The sequence below is a fragment of a genome, unplaced genomic scaffold (genome assembly GCF_019419815.1).
Source record: "Pyrus x bretschneideri cultivar Hongxiangsu unplaced genomic scaffold, Pyrus_bretschneideri_v1 Contig21, whole genome shotgun sequence".
Taxonomy (NCBI): domain Eukaryota; kingdom Viridiplantae; phylum Streptophyta; class Magnoliopsida; order Rosales; family Rosaceae; genus Pyrus; species Pyrus x bretschneideri.
Window position 1 is genome coordinate 1,640,878 of NW_025999513.1, and position 21,071 is coordinate 1,661,948.

General features: G+C 34.3%; 1 protein-coding gene across 4 annotated transcripts; it reads left to right on the forward strand.

The window, feature by feature from the left end:
- The first annotated feature begins 950 nt into the window (after positions 1–950).
- LOC103967246 lies at positions 951–7,727 on the forward strand. 4 transcript variants are annotated; one of them, XM_048584499.1, is made up of 9 exons: positions 951–1,221; positions 3,009–3,178; positions 3,247–3,447; positions 3,605–3,754; positions 3,949–5,667; positions 5,809–6,175; positions 6,584–6,699; positions 6,835–6,947; positions 7,380–7,727. In XM_048584499.1, the coding sequence occupies exons 1-9, from the start codon at positions 1,202–1,204 to the stop codon at positions 7,485–7,487; spliced, it is 2,964 nt and encodes a 987-aa protein (XP_048440456.1). In that variant the 5' UTR covers positions 951–1,201; the 3' UTR covers positions 7,488–7,727. The 4 variants fall into 4 exon arrangements, with proteins under 4 accessions (XP_048440456.1, XP_048440454.1, XP_009378797.2 ...); XM_048584497.1 differs by adding an exon at positions 1,579–1,652 and having other exon boundaries at positions 953–1,221; positions 3,949–6,175; XM_009380522.3 differs by having other exon boundaries at positions 953–1,221; positions 3,949–6,175.
- Positions 7,728–21,071: the final 13,344 nt, after the last annotated feature.

Below are 21,071 nucleotides of genomic sequence, written 5' to 3' on the forward strand. Positions count from 1 at the left end.
AGCTTTGGTTTCTTGCCATTTGGCCGGAAAATAGACGGAAAGTTGTGGACTTTCTGAGCATCAATTTAGCGATTGGGAAGGAAGTTCAAGATGAGACTGGGTATTATGGGATTATGAGGACAAGATGAAGCTAGTGGTGTCCTTGATTTGCACAGTATCGGATGTGCCACATTATTTGTTGCACGTATTTACTGTATATAGCGCAACTGTGGTATATTATATGCTTTAGAATTTTATTACTAACAAGAAAATTTCATGGCAATCAGAGCCGAGGTGGCTAAAAGATATTCTGACGATTGTTAAACTACAGTGACAAGCATCATCCATTGTTGTTTACTTTTAATGGCTAATTTACAAGCGACATAATCAAGCTTATTTCCTAATTTACAAGTGAAAGGAGGAAAGAAATAAAAATTTAAATTAAATAGAAACTGAAATTCATTCTCGTTTTTGTCCTTTGAAGCAAAGTCAAATAATGCCGAAGTATAAATCTCAAAAAACCAACTCCCCAACGTTTCTTTTGGAATTTTAATGCCGTAACCTTTTTCTTTTTCATTTTAAGATCCTTCCTTTTAAATTGACATGGTAGAAAAGAGAGCTAACCTATTTGAGATAGATTTAAGGAGACATTGTAATTTGGCACGATAAATCCTTTGTCTTACTAGCTGCTGTGATTACAATATTCTGTGCTAATTTACAACCTAATACGAATACAAAAGTACATAAATATTATTGATATTGCTCGTCGTCATAATAACAGTGTATCGGAACTTACGTTGTATCAGTTATTTCCTTAAGACTCAGAAAATCACTAATTCGAATCTCCGCCCACCAGTAACATAGTTTGTATCAAAATGTGGACAGTATGGCACAAGAAGTTTATGCCGCTGTTACTGACCATGAACTGAATAGTAAACTCTTTGCACAGTGGTGTTGGCATGCATTGCGTCCACGTGGAAGTCCCTGAACCTCATACCTCAGAATCTGAGCAAAATGTTTGAGGGAAGGAGCCTTCATGTAAACTATGCTTCTTCAAGGACGCATGGCAGGCATTCTCTTGCTTCTACTGCAACCCCTTTTCTCTCTCCTCTCCTCTCCTCTCCTCTCTCTCCCTGTTAAAATTTAATTGAAACTCAAACTCTCATTCATTCTCTCTTCTGCTTCTTCTTCTTCTCTCCCTGTGCGTATATGAGAAGAATTTATGGAGTCAATGGACAACAGGTACATGGGTCTTCAGAATCTATTACCCAAATTATTAAAATTGTTGTTTTTGACGCTGTTTCAATACTTCAACCCCAAGTTATTTTTATTTTATTTAATTTTCAATTTTCTGATCACATATGCAGATATGCTATTGTATATTGGAACTTGGTATTTTTCCCTTTTTAGTTTTGGATTTGTCTTAAGTTATCAATTTCTGATTAGAAACTTTTGAACATTTGAACACCCCTTTGTAATCTATGCAAAAGGGAACCCCTTAAGGAGGTTTCCTGAAGAATGAAGAAGTCTGTTCAATTAGTACTGAAAAATTCATGTTTGTTCCAAAAATATTATCTCAATATTTGTTTATATTTATAGCTAATAAGAGCCTGGAATATTTGCATCTGAGAACAAGAGGGTAGTTGATCAGAAAAAGAAGAGAGAGAGAGAGGGTATTTTTCTTTTTCTCATTAAAATTTAAGCTTGCAATGTATTATTTTTTAAACCTGCTGAAGTTTAATCCCCTTTCTGTTGAATGGTTTCACTATTAATTGCATCGAATCCTTCCACAAGGAACTTTATTATGCATATATGATGGCTTGCAGATCAATTTTGTTGCTTACTGAGTAGTTGCTTCGCCACTTGCCTATTGGATTGTACTTGTGTTTAAGTTGGGACACTATCGATGTTGTTTAGTAGTGGGTCACTAGACCAACTCTAAAACTTTGACACTTCAGGATGCTCATGCATCAAGATTGCTGTAGGTGGTGTGCAGTTTTAGTCTCTGTACTTTTTTCAGTCAGAGTGAACTGGCTACTTAAATCTATCAATCCCTTTGCGGGAACAAGCTTCCCAGTCTAATTCTCATATTGTTGAACCATAATATATCATAGCACGTGTTCAATTTACTTCATGTGTTTCCATGGTTCGTACCTGCACGGTGATAAATTTGCTAGCTTTATATACACTGTTGGTCTATTCCCTAACAGTTTAAGATTTTTGGGGTAGAATGGTTGTCTAACATGGTATTGAAGCTATGGTTTGCAGGAGGTCTTGGGTTAAAAAACCCAGTAGTCATTCCCCACTTCTTCGTCGGTTTACATGGTGAAGGGTGGGGATGCACCTATAGCTCTCTCTTTGTCTGTATTTCTCTGCCTCTCCTCCACGTGCAGGATAAGGCTACATGTGAGGGAGGGTGTTAGCTTGATTTATATTGTTGGTCAATTCTGTTTACAGCTTAAGCTTTTCAAGTTCAGTGTTGTCTAACAGTATTTTGTTAATTAATTCAAATAACAGAAGAATCTAATGAAGTACCTCAAAAACTCTATATATCAATAAAGTTTTGAAACCTGATTAAAGATTGTATTAATATCACAGGTAATAGTTTTACCAAAAAAAAAAATATCACAGGTAATAGAACTCTATGCTTTCAACTGCCAACCCCTCTGATTTACGGTTAGGTATCCTTATTGCTGAGCCAGCTTAACGTGTAGGTTGCATCTATCTCATACCAAAGGATTCATAGTGGATATAATGTGGCTGATGCGCCTTGTGATGTGCTACTTTTTTTGTACCAGTCGTTTTGTTGTGCTACTTTTTTGTCCCAGTTGGTTTGTTGTATCCTCCGTGAAAAAAGGATAGTTGATAAGCCTCCTTTTAGCGGGGCATTAAATTTTCGAACATCTTCATAGAATAGTTTCTAATTATTGTCCCCATGGTTTTCAAAATAGAAGTGAAAGGAGGATCATCCCATATTTTTATTAGAAGCCTAAAATTTCGATGGGAAGTGATTGTTATTTTTCTTGTAGGAACATAGAGCCTGTGACTGATTTGGGACTAGTTCTGGGTTATTCAAATCAATGCATTCAGAGAAAGTTGAATGGTGATTCAGGTGCAGGTGCAAATGCAGGTTCAAGGATACACATGGCATTCGTGGCTACCAATCCCCTTTCAGAATTAGTATGGGATACAGATAAAGGTTTGTGTCTAAATTGAGCTGATTCCATCTTTTCCAAACAGAAAAATCTTACTTTTCTTGGGTTGTAGGTGTAAGCAATGTCACTCTTTCACCACCACAAAGCAATAAAGGTGGGAGGTCTGCTGCTGACAAGCCTATTGATGACGAGGACTTTATAACAGCACAGACATCATTTCGTCTAAAGAGCGAATTTGCTGGTAAAGATATGACTATATCTCCCACAAGCAATGCTGGTGTCATGCCATTATGCGGGTCAAGCCATGACACGGGTGAGACCTTTTTCTTAAATATTTGTTAGTTAAGTATAAACAGAAGACTCTATAAGTTCTAGGATGATGAATTTGTAGCATTGTTTTGTTACGTTGTTTGTTTATTTATTCCCCCCAAAAATTACTGTGGGAATTATTGAATAACTCCTCTTTGCAGGAACTGTTGGTAACGTGGAGGAAGAGAAAGCGGCTGTGGAACTATCTGTTCTGTACAACCAGGAGGGGACTTATAGTCAAGCGAATATCGAAGTAAATGAAATACCTCAGATACCTGAAACCAGAGAAAATTTCATTACAACATTGACAGGTGAATCCTGCCATTGACATTTTCAGTATTGCAAAGTTATTTTGGTAGATGAAATTTAGAAAGCTCCTGCAGCTTATGTTCAAAATGCAGTAAAATTGTTCGATGGGCCATTTTTCCAGTATATGTTGCCCTGCCGACAACAAATCTTTTCTTCTTTTTGTATACTTGTTATTGATTTGATTGTACACCTGCAGGTAACGGTGACAGAGAGGGGGCTGATATCTTATTAGTCGAATCAGATCAAAAGATACCTTTTGTGGAACAAAATGAACCATTATTGGGGGATCCTGTTGATGAAGATAAACATGCTGATGTTGGTGATCAGAAAATGCAAATGGATCTTGTTTTGGCTTCCGAGGTTCACCCAGTGAACGAAAGTAAAGCTTCAGGTGTCCCTGTGGTGAATAAAAAGGCACACAGCAATAGGCCTTTGAATAAACTAGAGGCAACAGCTGAGAATGATTTAATGACTATCAAAATCCGACATGCTTATGGTGCAGCAAGTCAGATTTTAGGTCCAGAATCTGTCCCAGGGGTTAAGGACAGGTTTGATCAGGGTCAGGAGATGGTTCCGGGAAACGAATCTGTTCTGGACAGACACTATCCTAATAACAGCAGAATCCATATGCATCAAAGGAAAGGAAAAGAAAAATTCTTATCTGATGGAGATCCTAATGGAAGAATGCCAGAAGATGAGACTGATAGCCATGAGAGTGTCGAGAGCTGTAATAGCGCAGGATTGTTTACGTCAGGCAAGAAGAGGTGGAGATCTGAAGAAGAGTTCATTGTTGGGAGTAAAAGATTCAGAAAGAAAATTCAAGAAGCTCCGATTTCCACATCCTATATTAGACAAGATAGCTCCTTTATGAATTGGATATCAAGCATGGTGAAGGGGTTTTCAAAATCAATGCAAGATGAGGCACCACCTCTTGCTCTTACCCTTGCACATCCTGATCATGGAGATGAGAATCCTGATAATAAACGTATCACATGTAATACAAACCAAGATGATGGAGTAAAAAGTATCGGTTTCCAGACAATTTTTCGGTCCTTGTATTGCCCAACTGCAGACTGCCAAGAAGCACGGATGTTGAGTGACAATCATAAAAAGGGAGAAATATCAACGGAACTCGAGCCAGATACTTCTCCAAAAGTCTATCGTGGGGAGAACGTTAATTTAGGCCAAGAATTTCTACTGTCAGTTGAGAAGTTCAACATATCTTCATCTGGAAATGAAGTCCATTCAGCAGGTAGTCAGGAGAAATGCCATACTGGTTCCGAGAATAAAAAGAATCCATGCAACTTTCCATTTTATAAAAGGAAAGATAGAGTTATCCCTAATTGTTGTCTGGATAAACACAAGAAAAGGAGGGTCGAGAATGTTGAATCTAGCTCACAATTCAAAGGGAAGACGACTGGTGAAATTGGTTATAGAAGGGACCTTCTGGGAAGCTTGTGGATAACTCGGTTGACTCCAAAAACATCTGGTCCATCTTTAATCGCAGATCATTCCAACAAGAGTGCTGATGGAGTTCTTGAGAGCTCCAATGACCTCAAAAATATGGGGGCCAGGGAGCAGTTTGCTGAAGATTTAGTTATTGTCATTGGTAACAATCTGCAAAATTGTGCGGCTGACAATGAGGGCTCATCTGCTTTCAATAGAAACAAAGGCCAGAATGATCAAGCGTCCATGTCTGAGTTCAGCCCTATCATGCCTTGCTCTGAAGTCAGAAGTTCGGAAGGAATGGCTTCTGTTTTTGCTAGGAGATTGGATGCTCTTAAGAACATCACCCCACCTGCTGCCACAGGTAATGCAGCCGATGAAATCACGATGTGTTTGTTTTGTGGCATAAAAGGTCACCATTTACAAGAGTGTTCACAGATAAGACAGACAGAGCTTCAGGAATTATTAAGTAAGAGCAACTCCTATAATGTAGCAGAAAATCTGCCTTTTTTCTGCATTAGATGTTTACAACAGAGTCATTGGGCTGCTGCATGTCCTAATGCACAGTCAATGGGACAACCACAGTTGGAATGTAACGTTTCTTTTCTAGATTATTACTGCAGTCAGAGTGGAACAAATCTCAACTCAAGAAATGATGGAAATATGAAGTTCCCAACTGGTACGGAGAGCCAGTTCGAAGCTTCTGTTGCTCATACATGTTTTAACGAGGACTATTCAAGAATGGAAACAGATATAAATATGAGCTGGAAGGATAATGCGATGGGAGCCCCTAAGAAAAGGGCATATCGCTCAAATTCAGTTGTGAAATGCAGTGCTTCAAGTTCTGTGGAAAATAAGTATAAAGAAAATCAGATGATGCCCTTGTCAAAGTTAGTCAATACGCAGATTTCAAATGTACCGAAAGGAATCGTTGAGTCTGTAAAAAGGCTTCGCTTGTCTCGCACAGATGTCCTGAAGTAAGTTGAGCATACGAAGTAGCCTCAATTTCTATTTTCTTGTCAAATCTTATAAGAGGAATTTTTCTTGCATAAAGCAGTTTGTTCGATCATTCTGATAATTGGCATATGCACTTCTGAGTAGCTGAATTAATTATTAATTATTAATATCCTTAATACTACCCCACTAAACTACATTACTTAGCACGCAAACTACATATGTTTATATAAATCTTCAAGTGGATATTCTCATATGATCATGAACCTTCAAAAAATCTGACCAAGAGTGAATACAAAGAACTCGGTACAACTATACAGAATATTAAGCAGCTTCATCCTTGTGTCTTTTAGTTATTAAAGCATGAAGAGCTTCCTTCTCTTACGCATTTAAACTTGTTCTTGTGTGTAATTTGTGTTTTCTGCAATCAGATGGATGGATTCTCGCACATCGCTCTCACAACTCGAGGGGTTTTTCCTGCGCCTGCGGCTTAGGAAGTGGGAAGAAGGACTTGGGGGAACTGGATACCATGTTTCTTGCATAACTGGTATGACTAGAATTAAATCATGCTGTTTACTAGCTTTACCAAAAATAACTGCGCAGTCTAGTGCACTTCTTAGATTACTAAGTTGATGTTTCTCTCAAGTTCTTTTTTGTTCATTTTTATTTCTGATGTCATCAGGCTCTCAGAGAGAGAGTTGTCCACAGAATGTGAAAGACTCTATAGCTGTTGTTGTTGGGGGGATTAGATGTATGGTTAAGAGCAAGTACATATCCAACAACGATTTCCATGAGGTAATTATAATCTGACTCGTTAACAAGTTACGACTTGATTCAACTCTGAGTGTAGAATGTATTCCCACTATTAAGGTTTTTCTGGTCTTCTATTGCATTGATATACACCTCCTACATAATGATTATGGCCAAAATACGGAGTTAATAGTGAGTCATTCATATTGTTTTGGATTACTATTGTAAACCCTTTCTTCATAAGACGTGCTAGCTTGTCCGTATAGCCCTTAGTTGTGTTAGGACTCCATGTTTTATGAGATTGTGTCACTTTCTTTTGGACTTCTTGCTTATGCTCTACTCTACAACAATTAACTAGGGTTTTGTCATAATAAGATCACCATCATCGATTAACCGTAATCCTGGCAAGTGCACGTAAAGATGTTAGAAACTTGATGTTCTATTTTCTTGCTGATTTCACCTCCTCATATATTGCAGGACGAGCTGAGGGCATGGTGGTCTGCTACCTCAAAGGGCAGCGACAAGATTCCGTCTGAAGAAGATTTGAGAGAAAAGGTAAAGAGAAAACGAATGTTAGGCTTGTAGTTTTCGGCATTTATAAATTTCGGCTTGGTTTAATCTTCTCATGAAAAATCAAGAGTGAGGTGAGGATATGCTAGATGTCCTCTGTGCATAGTTATTCTGAAATTTTTACCTTGGATATTCTTTTGGCTGTGTCAATCATTATTGCTATACAGTCGGTATTGATGTGTGGATACCTAAAATGTTCCACAAATATTAGATAAGGTGGCTCTATATCAATGTAAGTGGGCGGCTTCTACTATAGATGTATATGCGTCTCACAGTGTGAAGTAAACTTACATAGCCCGGGTTCTTACCTATCTCAATTATCCAGTGATATGTAGTCATGTAATGAAGAAGGGATGAATGAGATAGGTAGAGAGGGGGTAGGACGCCGTTGCCGGCTTTGGGGTATTTAACACACCGAGTTTTTTATCGTTACATTCTTAATCAATGATTCAATGACCAAGATGTAAGGCCAACAATACTGGAGTACAGGACATAGGAGGTTTTACCTAGATCAATTATATTATTATATTTTTACTTCCTTCACATGTTCGAGAAATTTCCCATCTTCATTGAATGACTTGTATAAGTCTTCAGTGACTTTTGTAACAAGAGGAGTAAATCTTAGGAGGACGTGGAGGGAAATGATGAGGGTCATGACATGACATAGTCGTTAGCTTCAACAAGACTACGACCGCTGGTATTGATGAAATAAGTACAATGACAGTCACCTACTCACCTTTCCTTTCAAATATTTCGTTTTCATTGTTCCATTTGTGGTCCGAACAACATTCTAGAGGAAATTCCTTTATTACATTCTTTACGCATATTTTATCGAGAAACAACTTGATAAAATATAATAGCGGATAATTTGTTTCATAAGTCATACTTATGATCGCTCATGTTTTTAGTTTATAGTCGCAACGACCTTGTTTACCCACACTATTAATATTAAATTATTAACTGGTTGGCACTTTTGATATATAACTAGGAGCGTCAAGCGCTGATAAATTAATAACTTAATACGGTGCTAACCACTCGTTTAGGGTCATTTCACAATATTTTTCATAATATGAATCAATCATTTGTAGGGTTATAACTAAAAGATCATCCTCGCAAAATTTAATTGAAATTGGAAGATGTTTAGATCTCTTATTAGGAGCTGAGAAATAAATGAAGACAATGTTGTCAGTAAACTATGAAACGTTCACAATAATAATTGAAGAGGGAAACAAGTTTCCATTTGAGTAAAATTTTTGAAGAATGATATTGAATAACGACCTGAAAAACGAATGATGTGAATTATGAAATTACTTTTTGGAATGAACCCCAAACGAGTAGTTAGCGTTGTAGCACTCTTGTACATATAAGAACTCGAAAGCCAACAACATTGGCTGCCACCAAGATTAATCTTTAAGCAACCAATAAATATTGCAATAACTGCAACTAAGCCCCCTAACCCTAAAACAGTTTACTTGCATTGAGATTTTACATGAAGGGTATTGCACATATTCGACCCAACACATTTTTGCTTTGCGTTGGCACGCTTAGGTAGTAACCACTAAATCATTGGATCAGTTCATTGTTTTCATATTCATAGAAAAGGACTTGGATAAATAAAAAAAATATATAAAAAAAAAAAAGTGCATGTAGTTTATATATTAGTGGACAGGGTGTTGAGTTTTTTTCATGCGTTGACACTCCCAATCGCATAAACTAATGCAATAGTTTTGAACCCTTATGCTCTTCTTAATAATAATGATTAAAAGAATAAAGAGAGAAATGATAATCAGACTATTTTTTACTTTTTTTTTTTTGAACAAATAATATTATCTACATTAAGGGAGAATGAACTAAGTCACTTAGTACTACGGTCTAATGGTATTTATTTCATTTGTAAGTAAGAGGTCTTAAGTTTAATTCTTACCAAAGATGAATTTAAACTATCTTATTGCAAGCAATCTTGTTCATTATTTCTGTTCATTTTACAAAATCTAGTAGTTAGAAAAAAAAAATATATATATATATATATATATATATACACACACACGTGTGTGTGAGAGTATTTTTTTTTAAGAAAAAAAAACAATTTGAGATCACCTTTAATTGGTTATATATATGGAGAGAAACAAGTGTGTCAATTCCAACCATTATAATTTGGATGGTTTGGTAAGGGTCTACTTTTTATGATCTGTTAATTGTGTAAGTGTGAAATATTAAAAGGATGAATCCTGGATTCGACATTGGAGAAAGAAAAAGGGTGTTTCCATCCTCCCAACCATTTAAAATGCTCCTGCGGTCCTACCTGCAAGTTGCACTTTTTTAAACATGAAAGCAATAAAAGAGATGCAAGTTGATCAAGAATATCTATGCATTGAAAATAGGGGGACCACGTTTATCATGATTCATTATCTTGATCATTTATTTTCCATTTTGTAGGCACAGTATGGTCCATTACTAATATTATGATATTACTGATATTGTTTTAACTTAGTTGTATATTTTTTTATATGATCAATATGAAATTTTATTTTCTAAGACATCTCCTCACAAGTGGCCCCAAACAAGGTCACAAGGAAAACCAATTCCCACATTAGAAATCGGTCAAGTCATTATACCAAAACTAACACCAATCTTTTCAAGAACTTGGTTGGTCAGTATTTAGTCTCTGGAGCCAACACTTATCTTTTCGAATGACCAGTCATAAATTAACCTTAAGTTAGAGCTAGGGTATCTTTTTGAAAGTCCAACTTCAAGAAGCATGTTCGAGTACAATAACTCGGGCCCAGGACATACCAAGAGAATGGTCTATTTTGATACTATGATAAATTTTGTAGCTCAAGCACTGTCCACCACTAATATCACCAATATTGTCCCAACTCAACCACCTATTACTAGATTTTGAATTTATCACAAAAGACATCAGTAATACTAGGACTAAAAAACTCTCATATATTAATTGTATATTATTTTTTCATCACCAATCATAGCAATGCGAAACTAAAGTTTTCTTTCCGATTTGGTTATGATGGAAAACTAACAAGAAAATAATTTTTTTATTAAATATAATGGACATTTCTAATTATCAGTGATGGTAGGTTGGTCATAAAAAAAAATATCTAATGTTATATTGGTTTCCCACGAGGGAGAAAGTAATTTCCCAATGTGGATAGTGATTGGACTCAATTTTACACTATCGGTCCATTGCATTGAAACTATTAGATGACTCTAAAACTAAACAAATTTTTCTTGATATTACTATTAATTTTAATCATGGTAATTATCTTGAGAGAGATCTTTTGAGTTTGACGAGATCAGGATGGATTAAATGGGATTAGCATGGTGCAAGAGTTATGAAAGTCTACGAAGTCATGCTTTTTTGCTTGGATAAGGGATTGAACTAATCATATATGATTTGAGAAGCATGCAGCACGTGATGATTGGATTGATTCAGAATCAAATTGAGTTGGTTTGTGATTTCCATTTGAATTAATGAAGATTAAATGGAGATAGGCATGCATGCAACATCTGAGGCAGAGACAAGCCCATGTGGCTCCTTGTTATCAACCTAAAGTTCCATTTGAGATAAAATACATCTCATCAAGCAAGCACATGGCCTCATCATGAAATATTATATGTGCGTTGGAGGAGATGAGCGACCAGATGATGGGTTAAGGGAAGAATTGTAATTGAATTGCAATTTTTTACAAAATTGCATGGATGCGTCTGCGCATACAACTCAGGAGACGGAGTTTTGGTTGGAAAAAAGCACGTCATCCAATGGGTTTACAGCCACTATAAATACAGAGTAGCAGGCAATGGGAAAGGCCTCTCCAATTCAACACACAAACTGCCCTGCACAAACTCTCGCTCTACGCGAAACCTCTCAACAACCTTGAAATTTTTATTTTCCTTTTGTGCCAACAAATCTTCAATTTGAATAAACATCACTGTTGCCGTAGAATCAGCCAACCGCGAAGCACCTTCAGTTTGGATAAACAGCACTACATCGAGGCCGACTGATTACCTATTCAAGTATCGGCCAACGAGGATTTTCGAGTCTTTGTTGGTAGATGTCACCTCATTAGCCTTATCGGCGAAGTGAGGTGTTACAAGTTATTGGGCTTGACACATTGAACGTCGAGTTGTTTATGATTGGATATTCACAAGTAAGTTTTAGAGTTCGGCATTATGACGGCCGAACCACATTTACCATCAAGACATACATCTCTTTTGAGTACTTGTGTTCGTATAGTTTGGTGCCAGTTCAGCATGCTTATACTCTTACGAATATAATCACTGTGACCAAACCTGATGCCGACGATCCGTGAACTTCGCAACACTAGCAACCTTGTCTTCAGGCTCTAGAACCCAAAGGTCGAAACGTGTTCCTTCCTTGACCATAGTCGTAAGATCAAGAAGTTAGCAGCGCGCCCAATGCACCATCAACACATTTTACTCTCTAGCCGAGATCGATCAACGAGTTGACACGCCCTACACACAATCGAATGACATAGTTAGCTTATTAATTACTCAGTCTATGTGTAACGTAGGCTTGGTAGTTTTTAGAGTTAACAGATAGCAAGGAATTCATTTCTCAAACATGGCCTTACAAAACATGAGAAATACACTTCCACAAGGAAAAAACATAAAACATACATTTCTCATTTCCAATCTCAAGCCCACTTTCCAACAAACGAAATAATTTAGTTGTGTTTGGTATGCAGAAAGGAATTCATGGAAAGGAAATACCACTTCAAAATAATTAGGTTGCATTTCCCATGAATTTTGTCTTTACTCCAATCTTTGAAATAACACTTAAATTTTAGGTATAAACCTACCTCAACTTACTCCAACCATTGGGGTAAATATGAGTTTTGACTCAAAACTCATTTCTAGGGCAAATTTAGTTCAGGATTCCTCTTGGGTTAGTGGGCTGGCCCATCATATATGTGTATTTTTTTTTAATTAATTATATATATATATATATATTCATTGAATCCAACGGCTCAAATCTAATATGATCAAATTCAATGGTAAAAAAAAAACCATAACGGTCCAAATTTAAATTCAATGACTAAAGTAATTAAAAAAATAAAAAGTTGTTTCATGTGTTTCATATTCTTTCATGGTGTTCCACGAGTTTTACGGTGTCTGTTTAGTGATTTTTTAATATTTATCGAATTCTAAATAATTTTAGGTTAAAATGTTCATTTTAAATTAGGATAGTCTACATAATTTTTTTTTTTTTTTTTTGCAAAAAAAAAGTTAAAAGTTATCCTAAATTCATTCTTTAATAATCTCAGGCTAAAAATTTAATCCATAAGGGTTGGAGCAGAAAAATTGTTTATAGATTAAAAGTTTTAGATTTTAATCCCAAGGGTTGAAGTTAGTCTTAAAATAGAGTGGTGGGCACACCGTCAACAATTGCGAGGGAGGGACCTTTGTTATAACGCCCAACATTGGTGAATATATAAAGAATAAACAGACGTGTGTTAATCCATTAATATACAAAGAAGTATATTCATTAGATTAATTATAGAGAGTTTTAACGAAAAACCCACGGTATAGTTCACTTTAACGAAAAATCACATTTTTACACTAAAAAGTCAATCCTGTTACTATTCACTTTACCCTTTATTTTGTCATTATCGTTAAAACTCAAAGTTTTTAAGCCCTTTTCGTTAGTTTTCCTTTAATTATATAGTTCCTTTGCAAGTGGCCATTTACCATAGTGGTGAAAAAGTGTTGATCCCTTGCATGACGATGTAGGTTTAAACATCTTCGGTGACTAATCTAACATCTAATCTAATAAAATCTATCGTTTGATAAAAAAATAAAAATAAAAAAAATAAAATTATATGGGAACTTTAATTAAAAGCTTCCGGTACTGTTTACTTTAACAAAAAATCACATTTTTACACTAAAAATTCAATCATGGTATTATTCACTTTATTCTTTATTTTGTCCTTATTGTTAAAATTCGAAGTTTTCAAACTCTTTTTATTAATTTTCCTTAGTTTCTTTGATATTGACCTACACTTGAACTGATTTTTATTTTATTAGTCAAGGTTCAAGCTAGGCTGATGTCAACGTTTAATCTTATAACATAGATTTGCTAGCTCCATTTGACTGAACGGGAGGCAGTTTCAGTGAACAAGGGGAAATGGCATGCCTCTAAAATTCAGATTTTATGATTTTAATTAAAAGGATTTTTCATCAACTTATGAACGTAATATGATCCATTGTCTGCTAATTTCCTTAAAAATGAACAAATTAAAGTAGTTTCATTACTAACTATTTTAATAAAATTGATATTTTCAACTATCCTAATTGTGAACGCTCAAAATTAGGAGATCAACAAAGACCAGTACGGTTGGTCTTTGATAGGACTCGGGGTGAAGGGTTAAGTGATAAACAACAAGGTTTTAGTGGTTCACCCTCAAAACTAGACTACGTCCACTGCACTAATTCGTATATATTTGATGTGGATTACAAAGGTGTTCTACAATAGTGTGATGTTTCTTTCCTCTTCTGTGTCCGGCCGTCTATAAGAGGTACTTGTCCCTCTTTATATAGGCCCTTGGTGAGCCCCATGAGTATTGTCTCTCAAGTACTCCATCGCCCTGACATTAAATAAACTGAACGTACAGACGTAACTTACAGGCTACTATTCCATTATTCAATCAACTCGTGGAGATGAAGTGACATTCGTTCACGGCTAATTGCAAGGTTTCCTCGGCAACACATGCCAAGTGCTTCGCTTGACCTGAGTAGCTAAGTAAACACTTTCTTGAGCACTAGGTTTGACAACCTTTACGTCTCTTCGTAGACTCCTGCCTTTGTTGATGGCCAATGCGTTACTTGGAGTTAATGTCTGGGTAGGCCTATCTATGGGGCTTCTTGCCATAAAATTGTTAATTTTGCCAACTTGCTTAAGTAGTCAGAAAATGCTTTCTGATTAAGCACTCGTCTTCTTTGTCGATAGTGATCAATATAGATCGGTAAGCAGTCGTTTGTAGCAATTCTTGTTTTAATCTTTGTGATGGCGCTCTATCATCTGTTCCATTAGGTTGGCTCACAGCTCAAGGCTTTGATCTTCTTCTCCTCATGTTGGTACTTTCTAAGCCCAGGCTTATGGGTCCAACTTACAACTATATATTATTTTAGAGTAATGTTAAGGAGACCAAAGTTTTTAAACCAAATAGCAAATCAAATGATGTGTCACCAATAAGAAACAAATACGTTAATCGACACTTAATTAATAATCCAATCATCTACAACCACTAGCCCTGGCAATTCTTGACACGACACGAAACGAAATTAACAGGTGTTTGGGTCGACACGATAATGAATCGGGTCATTATCGAGTAATCTGATAAGCACATGTTAACATAACGGGTTGATTCGGGTATACACATGGGTAACACGATACACGATAAGCAGAATATTATTTTTATAATTTTATAACCCTAAAAAATTACTGTAATAATTATATATATATATATTAATTTAACAATTTTATACCCCAAAAAACTATAATAAATATATATATATATATATATTAAATTAGCTATAATAATTATACCCCCAAAATATTAACTATCTATAATAATTATATATATATATATCTTAAATTTTGAATTAAATTTTATAAAAACTATAATAATTATTAATTAATATGCATTCATTGATTTGATTCCATAATTGATAATTCCATTCCATTCCCTGCAGTGCCGCCCTTTTTAAAGAAAAAGGGAGGGAAAATTAAAATGATAAGAAAAGTTGAAAAGGAAACAACAAAGAGAGTGAATTAGGGAAAGATGGGTAGGCACCGTAGGCTGCCAGAGAGAAAAATGAAAATTATAAGAAAAGATGAAAAGGAAACAAAAAAGAGAGGGAAAAATGAAAATTAACAGAAGTGGTGAGAAATGTTTTTTTTTTTTTTAAGTCATTAACTTTTTATCACACATATGACATATCTCACTATTTTTATAATGACTTACGTGATGTACTACTCCGTATACCAATCAATTATACTTACAAAATAAATAGATTTAAATCTACTTAATAAATATATATATACACACACCATTGAACTTGATGGGATACGAATTCTCCGAAACTAATTTCAACGATCTCAACCATCAAACTTGTTTGTATATGCTTCGAGATCACATCAGCGAAAAATCACAAAAAACAAACATTCAGAGATCAAGTAACAAGACAAAGTTTTTCGATGGTTATAAACACAAAATCACAATTTAACAGTTATTTTGAACTTCGATTTTGATGATTTTTTACAGCTACACTCATTGACCCTATATGAATACAATGAATGAATTTGATCTTCAATTTAAAATATTTACAGAAGTGGATACCACAAAATCCTATGTTATACTTGATGAAAGTATAAATAAACTCTAAGTGTTAGTCAATCTATTGTTTTTATGGGATACGAATTATTCGAAACTAATTTCAATGATCCCAACATCAAACTTGTTTGTATATGCTTTGAGATCACATCAGCAAAAAATCACAAAAAACAAACATTCAGAGATCAAGTAATGGAACAAAACTTGTCGACGGTTATAAACGAAAAATTACGATTTAACAGTTATTTTAACTCCGATTTTGATGATTTTTTACAGCTACACTCCTTGACCCTATATGAATACAATGAATGAATTCGATCTTCAATTTAAAATATTTACACAAGTGAATACCACAAAATCTTATGTTATACTTAATGAAAGTATAAATAAACTCTAAGTGTTAGTTAATCTATCGTTTTGATGGGATACAAATTATCCGAAACTAATTTCAACGATCCCAACCGTTAAACTTGTTTGTATATGCTTCGAGATCACATCAGCAACAAATTATAAAAAAAAACAAACATTCAGATATCAAGTAACGGGACAAAACTCTTCGACGGTTATAAACGAAAAATCACGACTTAATGGTTATTTTAACTCCGATTTTGATGATTTTTTACAACTACACTCCTTGACCCTATATGATACAATGAATGAATTCGATCTTCAATTTAAAATATTTACACAAGTGGATACCACAAAATCTTGTATTATACTTAATAAAAGTATAAATAAACTCTAAGTGTTAGTCAATCTATCGTTTTGATGGGATACAAATTCTCCGAAACTAATTTCAACAATCCTTACCATTAAACTTGTTTGTATATGCTTCGAGATCACGTCAACAAAAAATCGCAAAAGACAAACATTCAGAGATCAAGTAACGGGACAAAACTTTTCCATGGTTATAAACGAAAAATCACCATTTAACAGTTATTTTAACTTTGATTTTGATGATTTTTTTATAGCTACACTCCTTCACCCTATATGAATATCATGAATGAACTCGATCTTCAATTTAAAATATTTACACTAGTGGATACCACAAAATCTTATGTTATACTTAATGAAAGTATAAATAAACTCTAAGTGTTAGTCAATCTATTGTTTTGATAGGATATGCATTCTATGAAACTAGTTTCAACGATCCAACCGTCAGACATGTTTGTATATGCTTCGAGATCGCATACGTCAAAATTTTCAAAAAAGAAACATTCAGAGATCAAGTAACAAGCCAAAACTTTTCGACGGTTATCAACGAAAAATCAAGATTTAACGCTTATTTTAACTCTGATTTTGATGATTTTTTACAACTACACTCCTTGACCCTATATGAATACAATGAATGAATTCGATCTTCAATTTAAAATATTTACACAACTGGATACCACAAAATCTTATGTTATATTTAATGAAAGTATAAATAAACTCTAAGTGTTAGTGAATCTATTGTTTTGATAGGATACTCATTTTGCGAAACTAGTTTCAACGATCCAACTGTCAAACATGTTTGTATATGCTTCGAGATCGCATACGCCAAAAATTTCAAAAAATAAACATTCAGAGATCAAATAATGGGACAAAACTTTTCTACGGTTATCAACGAAAAATCACGATTTAACGGTTATTTTAACTCTGATTTTGATGATTTTTTACAGCTACACTCCTTGATCCTATATGAATATCATAAATGAACTCGATCTTCAATTTAAAATATTTACACTAGTGGATACCACAAAATCTTATGTTATACTTAATGAAAGTATGAATAAATTCTTAAGTGTTAGTGAATTTATCATTTTGATAAGATACGCATTCTACGAAACTAATTTCAAAGATCCAACCGTCAAACATGTTTGTATATACTTCGAGGTCACATACATCAAAAATTACAAAAAACAAACATTCAGAGATCAAGTAAAATATTTTAACTCCGATTTTGATGATTTTTTACAGCCACACTCCTTGACCCTATGTGAATACAATGAATGAACTCGATCTTCAATTTAAAATATTTACACTAGTGGATACTACAAAATCTTATGTTATACTTAATGAAAGTATGAATAAACTTTTAAGTGTTAGTGAATCTATCATTTGGATAGGATACGCATTCTACGAAATTAATTTCAACGATCCAACTGTCAAACTTGTTTGTATATGCTTCAAGATCGTATACGCTAAAAATCACAAAAAAGAAACATTCAAAGATCAAGTAAAGGGACAAAACCTTTCAACAGTTATCAATGAAAAATCACGATTTTACGGTTATTTTAACTCTAATTTTGATGATTTTTTTACAGCTACACTCCTTGACCCTATACGAATACAATGACTGAACTTGATCTTCAATTTAAAATATTTACACAAGTGAATACTACAAAATCTTATGTTATATTTAATGAAAGTATGAATAAACTCTTAAGTATTAGTGAATCTATTGTTTTGATGGGATACGCATCCTATGAAACTAGTTTCAACAATCCAATCGTCAAACATGTTTGTATATACTTCGAGATCGCATACACCAAAATTTCAAAAGGCAAACATTCAAAAATCAAGTAATGGGACAAAACTTTTCGACGGTTATCAACGAAAAATCACGATTTAATGGTTATTTTAACTCCGATTTTGATGATTTTTGCCAGCTACAGTCTTTAACCCTATATGAATACAATGAATGAATTCGATCTTCAATTTAAAATATTTACCCTAGTAGATACCACAAAATCTTATGTTATACTTAATGAAAGTATAAATAAACTCCAAGTGTTAGTGAATCTATTGTTTTAATGGGATATGCATTCTACGAAAATAATTTCAATGATCCAACTGTCAAACTTGTTTGTATATGCTTCAAGATTGCATACGCCTAAAATCGCAAAAAATAAACATTCAGAGATGAATTCGATCTTCAATTTAAAATATTTACACTAGTGGATACCACAAAATCTTATGTCATGATGATCGATGAAAATTGAGGATTTTGTAAATGGAATAACATGCAAGCTTTGAGTTCCATTGGCAAGGTTTAAACTTTTGAGAAAGGCTTCACAACCTTGAAAACAAAAACTCTTTCATTTTGCATATCCTTGCACATTTAATATTTTGTAATAGATTAGTAGTGTATGGATGTTTGTTTATTAGGCTCTTATTTTCAAGTGTAGATGTAGTACTTAAACGACAAATGTGTTTTAATGTTTTGAAGTAATATTTATGTGACAATGTGTGGTATGTGCAAATTTAAGAAGAAAAAAACATTTTTCTTAATGGGTCATAGTGGTCATAACGGGTCGGGTCACTTTATCCATTGCGTAAAGTGACCCGACTTGTTAAGGACCCGTTAAGATAACGGATGTGACACGACGCAACCCGTTAAGATAACAGGTGTTACACGAAAACGACAAACACGACCCGTTTGCCAAGCCTAACAACCACATCATTTAGTTTACAAATTTAGTTTAAAAAATTTGATTTCCTAGCATTACCCATTATTTTAAGGTCTAAAAACCTTGCAGTTAAAAGTAATTTACGAGAAGAGAGATTTAAAATTTAGTGCAAAAAGCCAGCACTCTTGGCAACAGATATGGAGCTTGAAAACTACTCCCAAAGTTTCTCATTTTTTGTGAAGAATGGCCTAAGATATTTTACCAACCAGGAAAAATTTATGGCGTTGTAGAATCATTGAGAATGCTATGTGTTTTCGCTACCGAATTGAGTTAGAGACGATAGTAAGTGCATACTGTTTGGGGTTGTTCTTGAAGCCAAGAGTTCTAACTTAAGCTTGATTGCTGCCAACAAAGACAAGCTTTGAATGCGATAAATTTTGAGATTGGGTGCAGTAGATTGGATAAGGAATATATTTGCAATCAAGATTCATTGCTATAATTGTCTTAATTTTTGGCTGTTTAAGTATAACCTAATTTTGTGGCTGGATATCATCAATAAGTTTGTTGATATCATCTAATAATCTCATGTATATATGCTGCTTGCTTAATGATTATCCCTCTCCTTCCGAATTTGATTGCTTGGCTTCCCGTTTGAGTTTTGTGTTTGAGTTTTTTACTTTTTCAATTTTGTTTTTAGTGGCTTTATATTTTTCTGATTAATTATCTTGAAGTTGTTCTGCTCATTGTGGGTATAATGTTTTGTGGTAGGTCAGGCTATTAAGAATTTGATCAACGGACTTGAAGCAACCTAATGTTTTTAGGTTTTGTATACAATCGTCTGATTGGATTGATTTTGGATTAATGTTTTGAATCAGTGTGAGGTTACTGCGGAAACTTTATTAAAATTAAAATTACATTTTCTCTTCTGGTTTTTCTTATTAATTTGCTTCTTTCTCTCACTTTGTCGTTGAAGTATTGGCTGATAGATTAATTTAGCAATAAGATTTTTTTGATATTTTTTCTTTTGAACAAACGACATTATCTACATTAAAGAAGTAGGGGCGAGCTTAACCTCGATTTTGGCACTAATGTTGTTCCAATTCATCTTTGGTAATAATTGAACCAAGACCTCTCACTTACAAGTGAAAATGAATGATGTTCCTTCTTGTTGGAATTGAATTTATAAAGCACTTTAAGTGTTTATAAAGCTTTAGTAGAAAAAAGAATATTTAACCACTTGCTCTAATAGCAGATAAAATGGCACCATTCACGCGAGTTTATATTTATGGGTTGAACTGATTTTGTCAAAATGGTCCATGACAGTTAAACTAATTCTACAAAAATGGTTGAAGATTGATCGAACTGATTCTGCAAAAATGATCAAGAATCGATCAAATTCATTCTGCAAAAGTGGTCGATGATGGGTGGAACTGATAGTGCAAAAAATGGTCGAGGATTGATTAAACTGATTATGCAAAAAATGGTCAATGACATGTTGAACTGATTTTGCCAAAACGGTCAAAGACGAGTTGAACTAATTATGCAAAAATGGTTGAAGACGAGTTGAATTGATATTGTAAAAATAGTCGATGATGGGTTAAACTGATTATGTAAAAATGGTTAAGGATTGATTGAACTGATTCTACAAAAACGATCGAGGATTGATTGAACTGATTCTGTGAAAATGGTCAATGATGGATTGAACTAATTCTGCAAAAATACTTGAAGACTGATTGAACTTATTTTGCCAAAATGGTCAAAGACGGGTTGAACTAATTCTGCAAAAATGGTTGAGGACGAGTTAAATTACCTATGCACAAATGGTTGAGGACTAA

Bases quoted from the DNA above. Each gene is read 5' to 3' on its own strand.
- LOC103967246 (XM_009380522.3), top strand. From the start codon at position 1,202: ATGGAGTCAATGGACAACAG. The intron at 3,448-3,604 runs GTGAGACCTTTT...TCCTCTTTGCAG, and splicing joins CGGGTCAAGCCATGACACGG to GAACTGTTGGTAACGTGGAG. The intron at 3,755-3,948 runs GTGAATCCTGCC...GTACACCTGCAG, and splicing joins TTTCATTACAACATTGACAG to GTAACGGTGACAGAGAGGGG.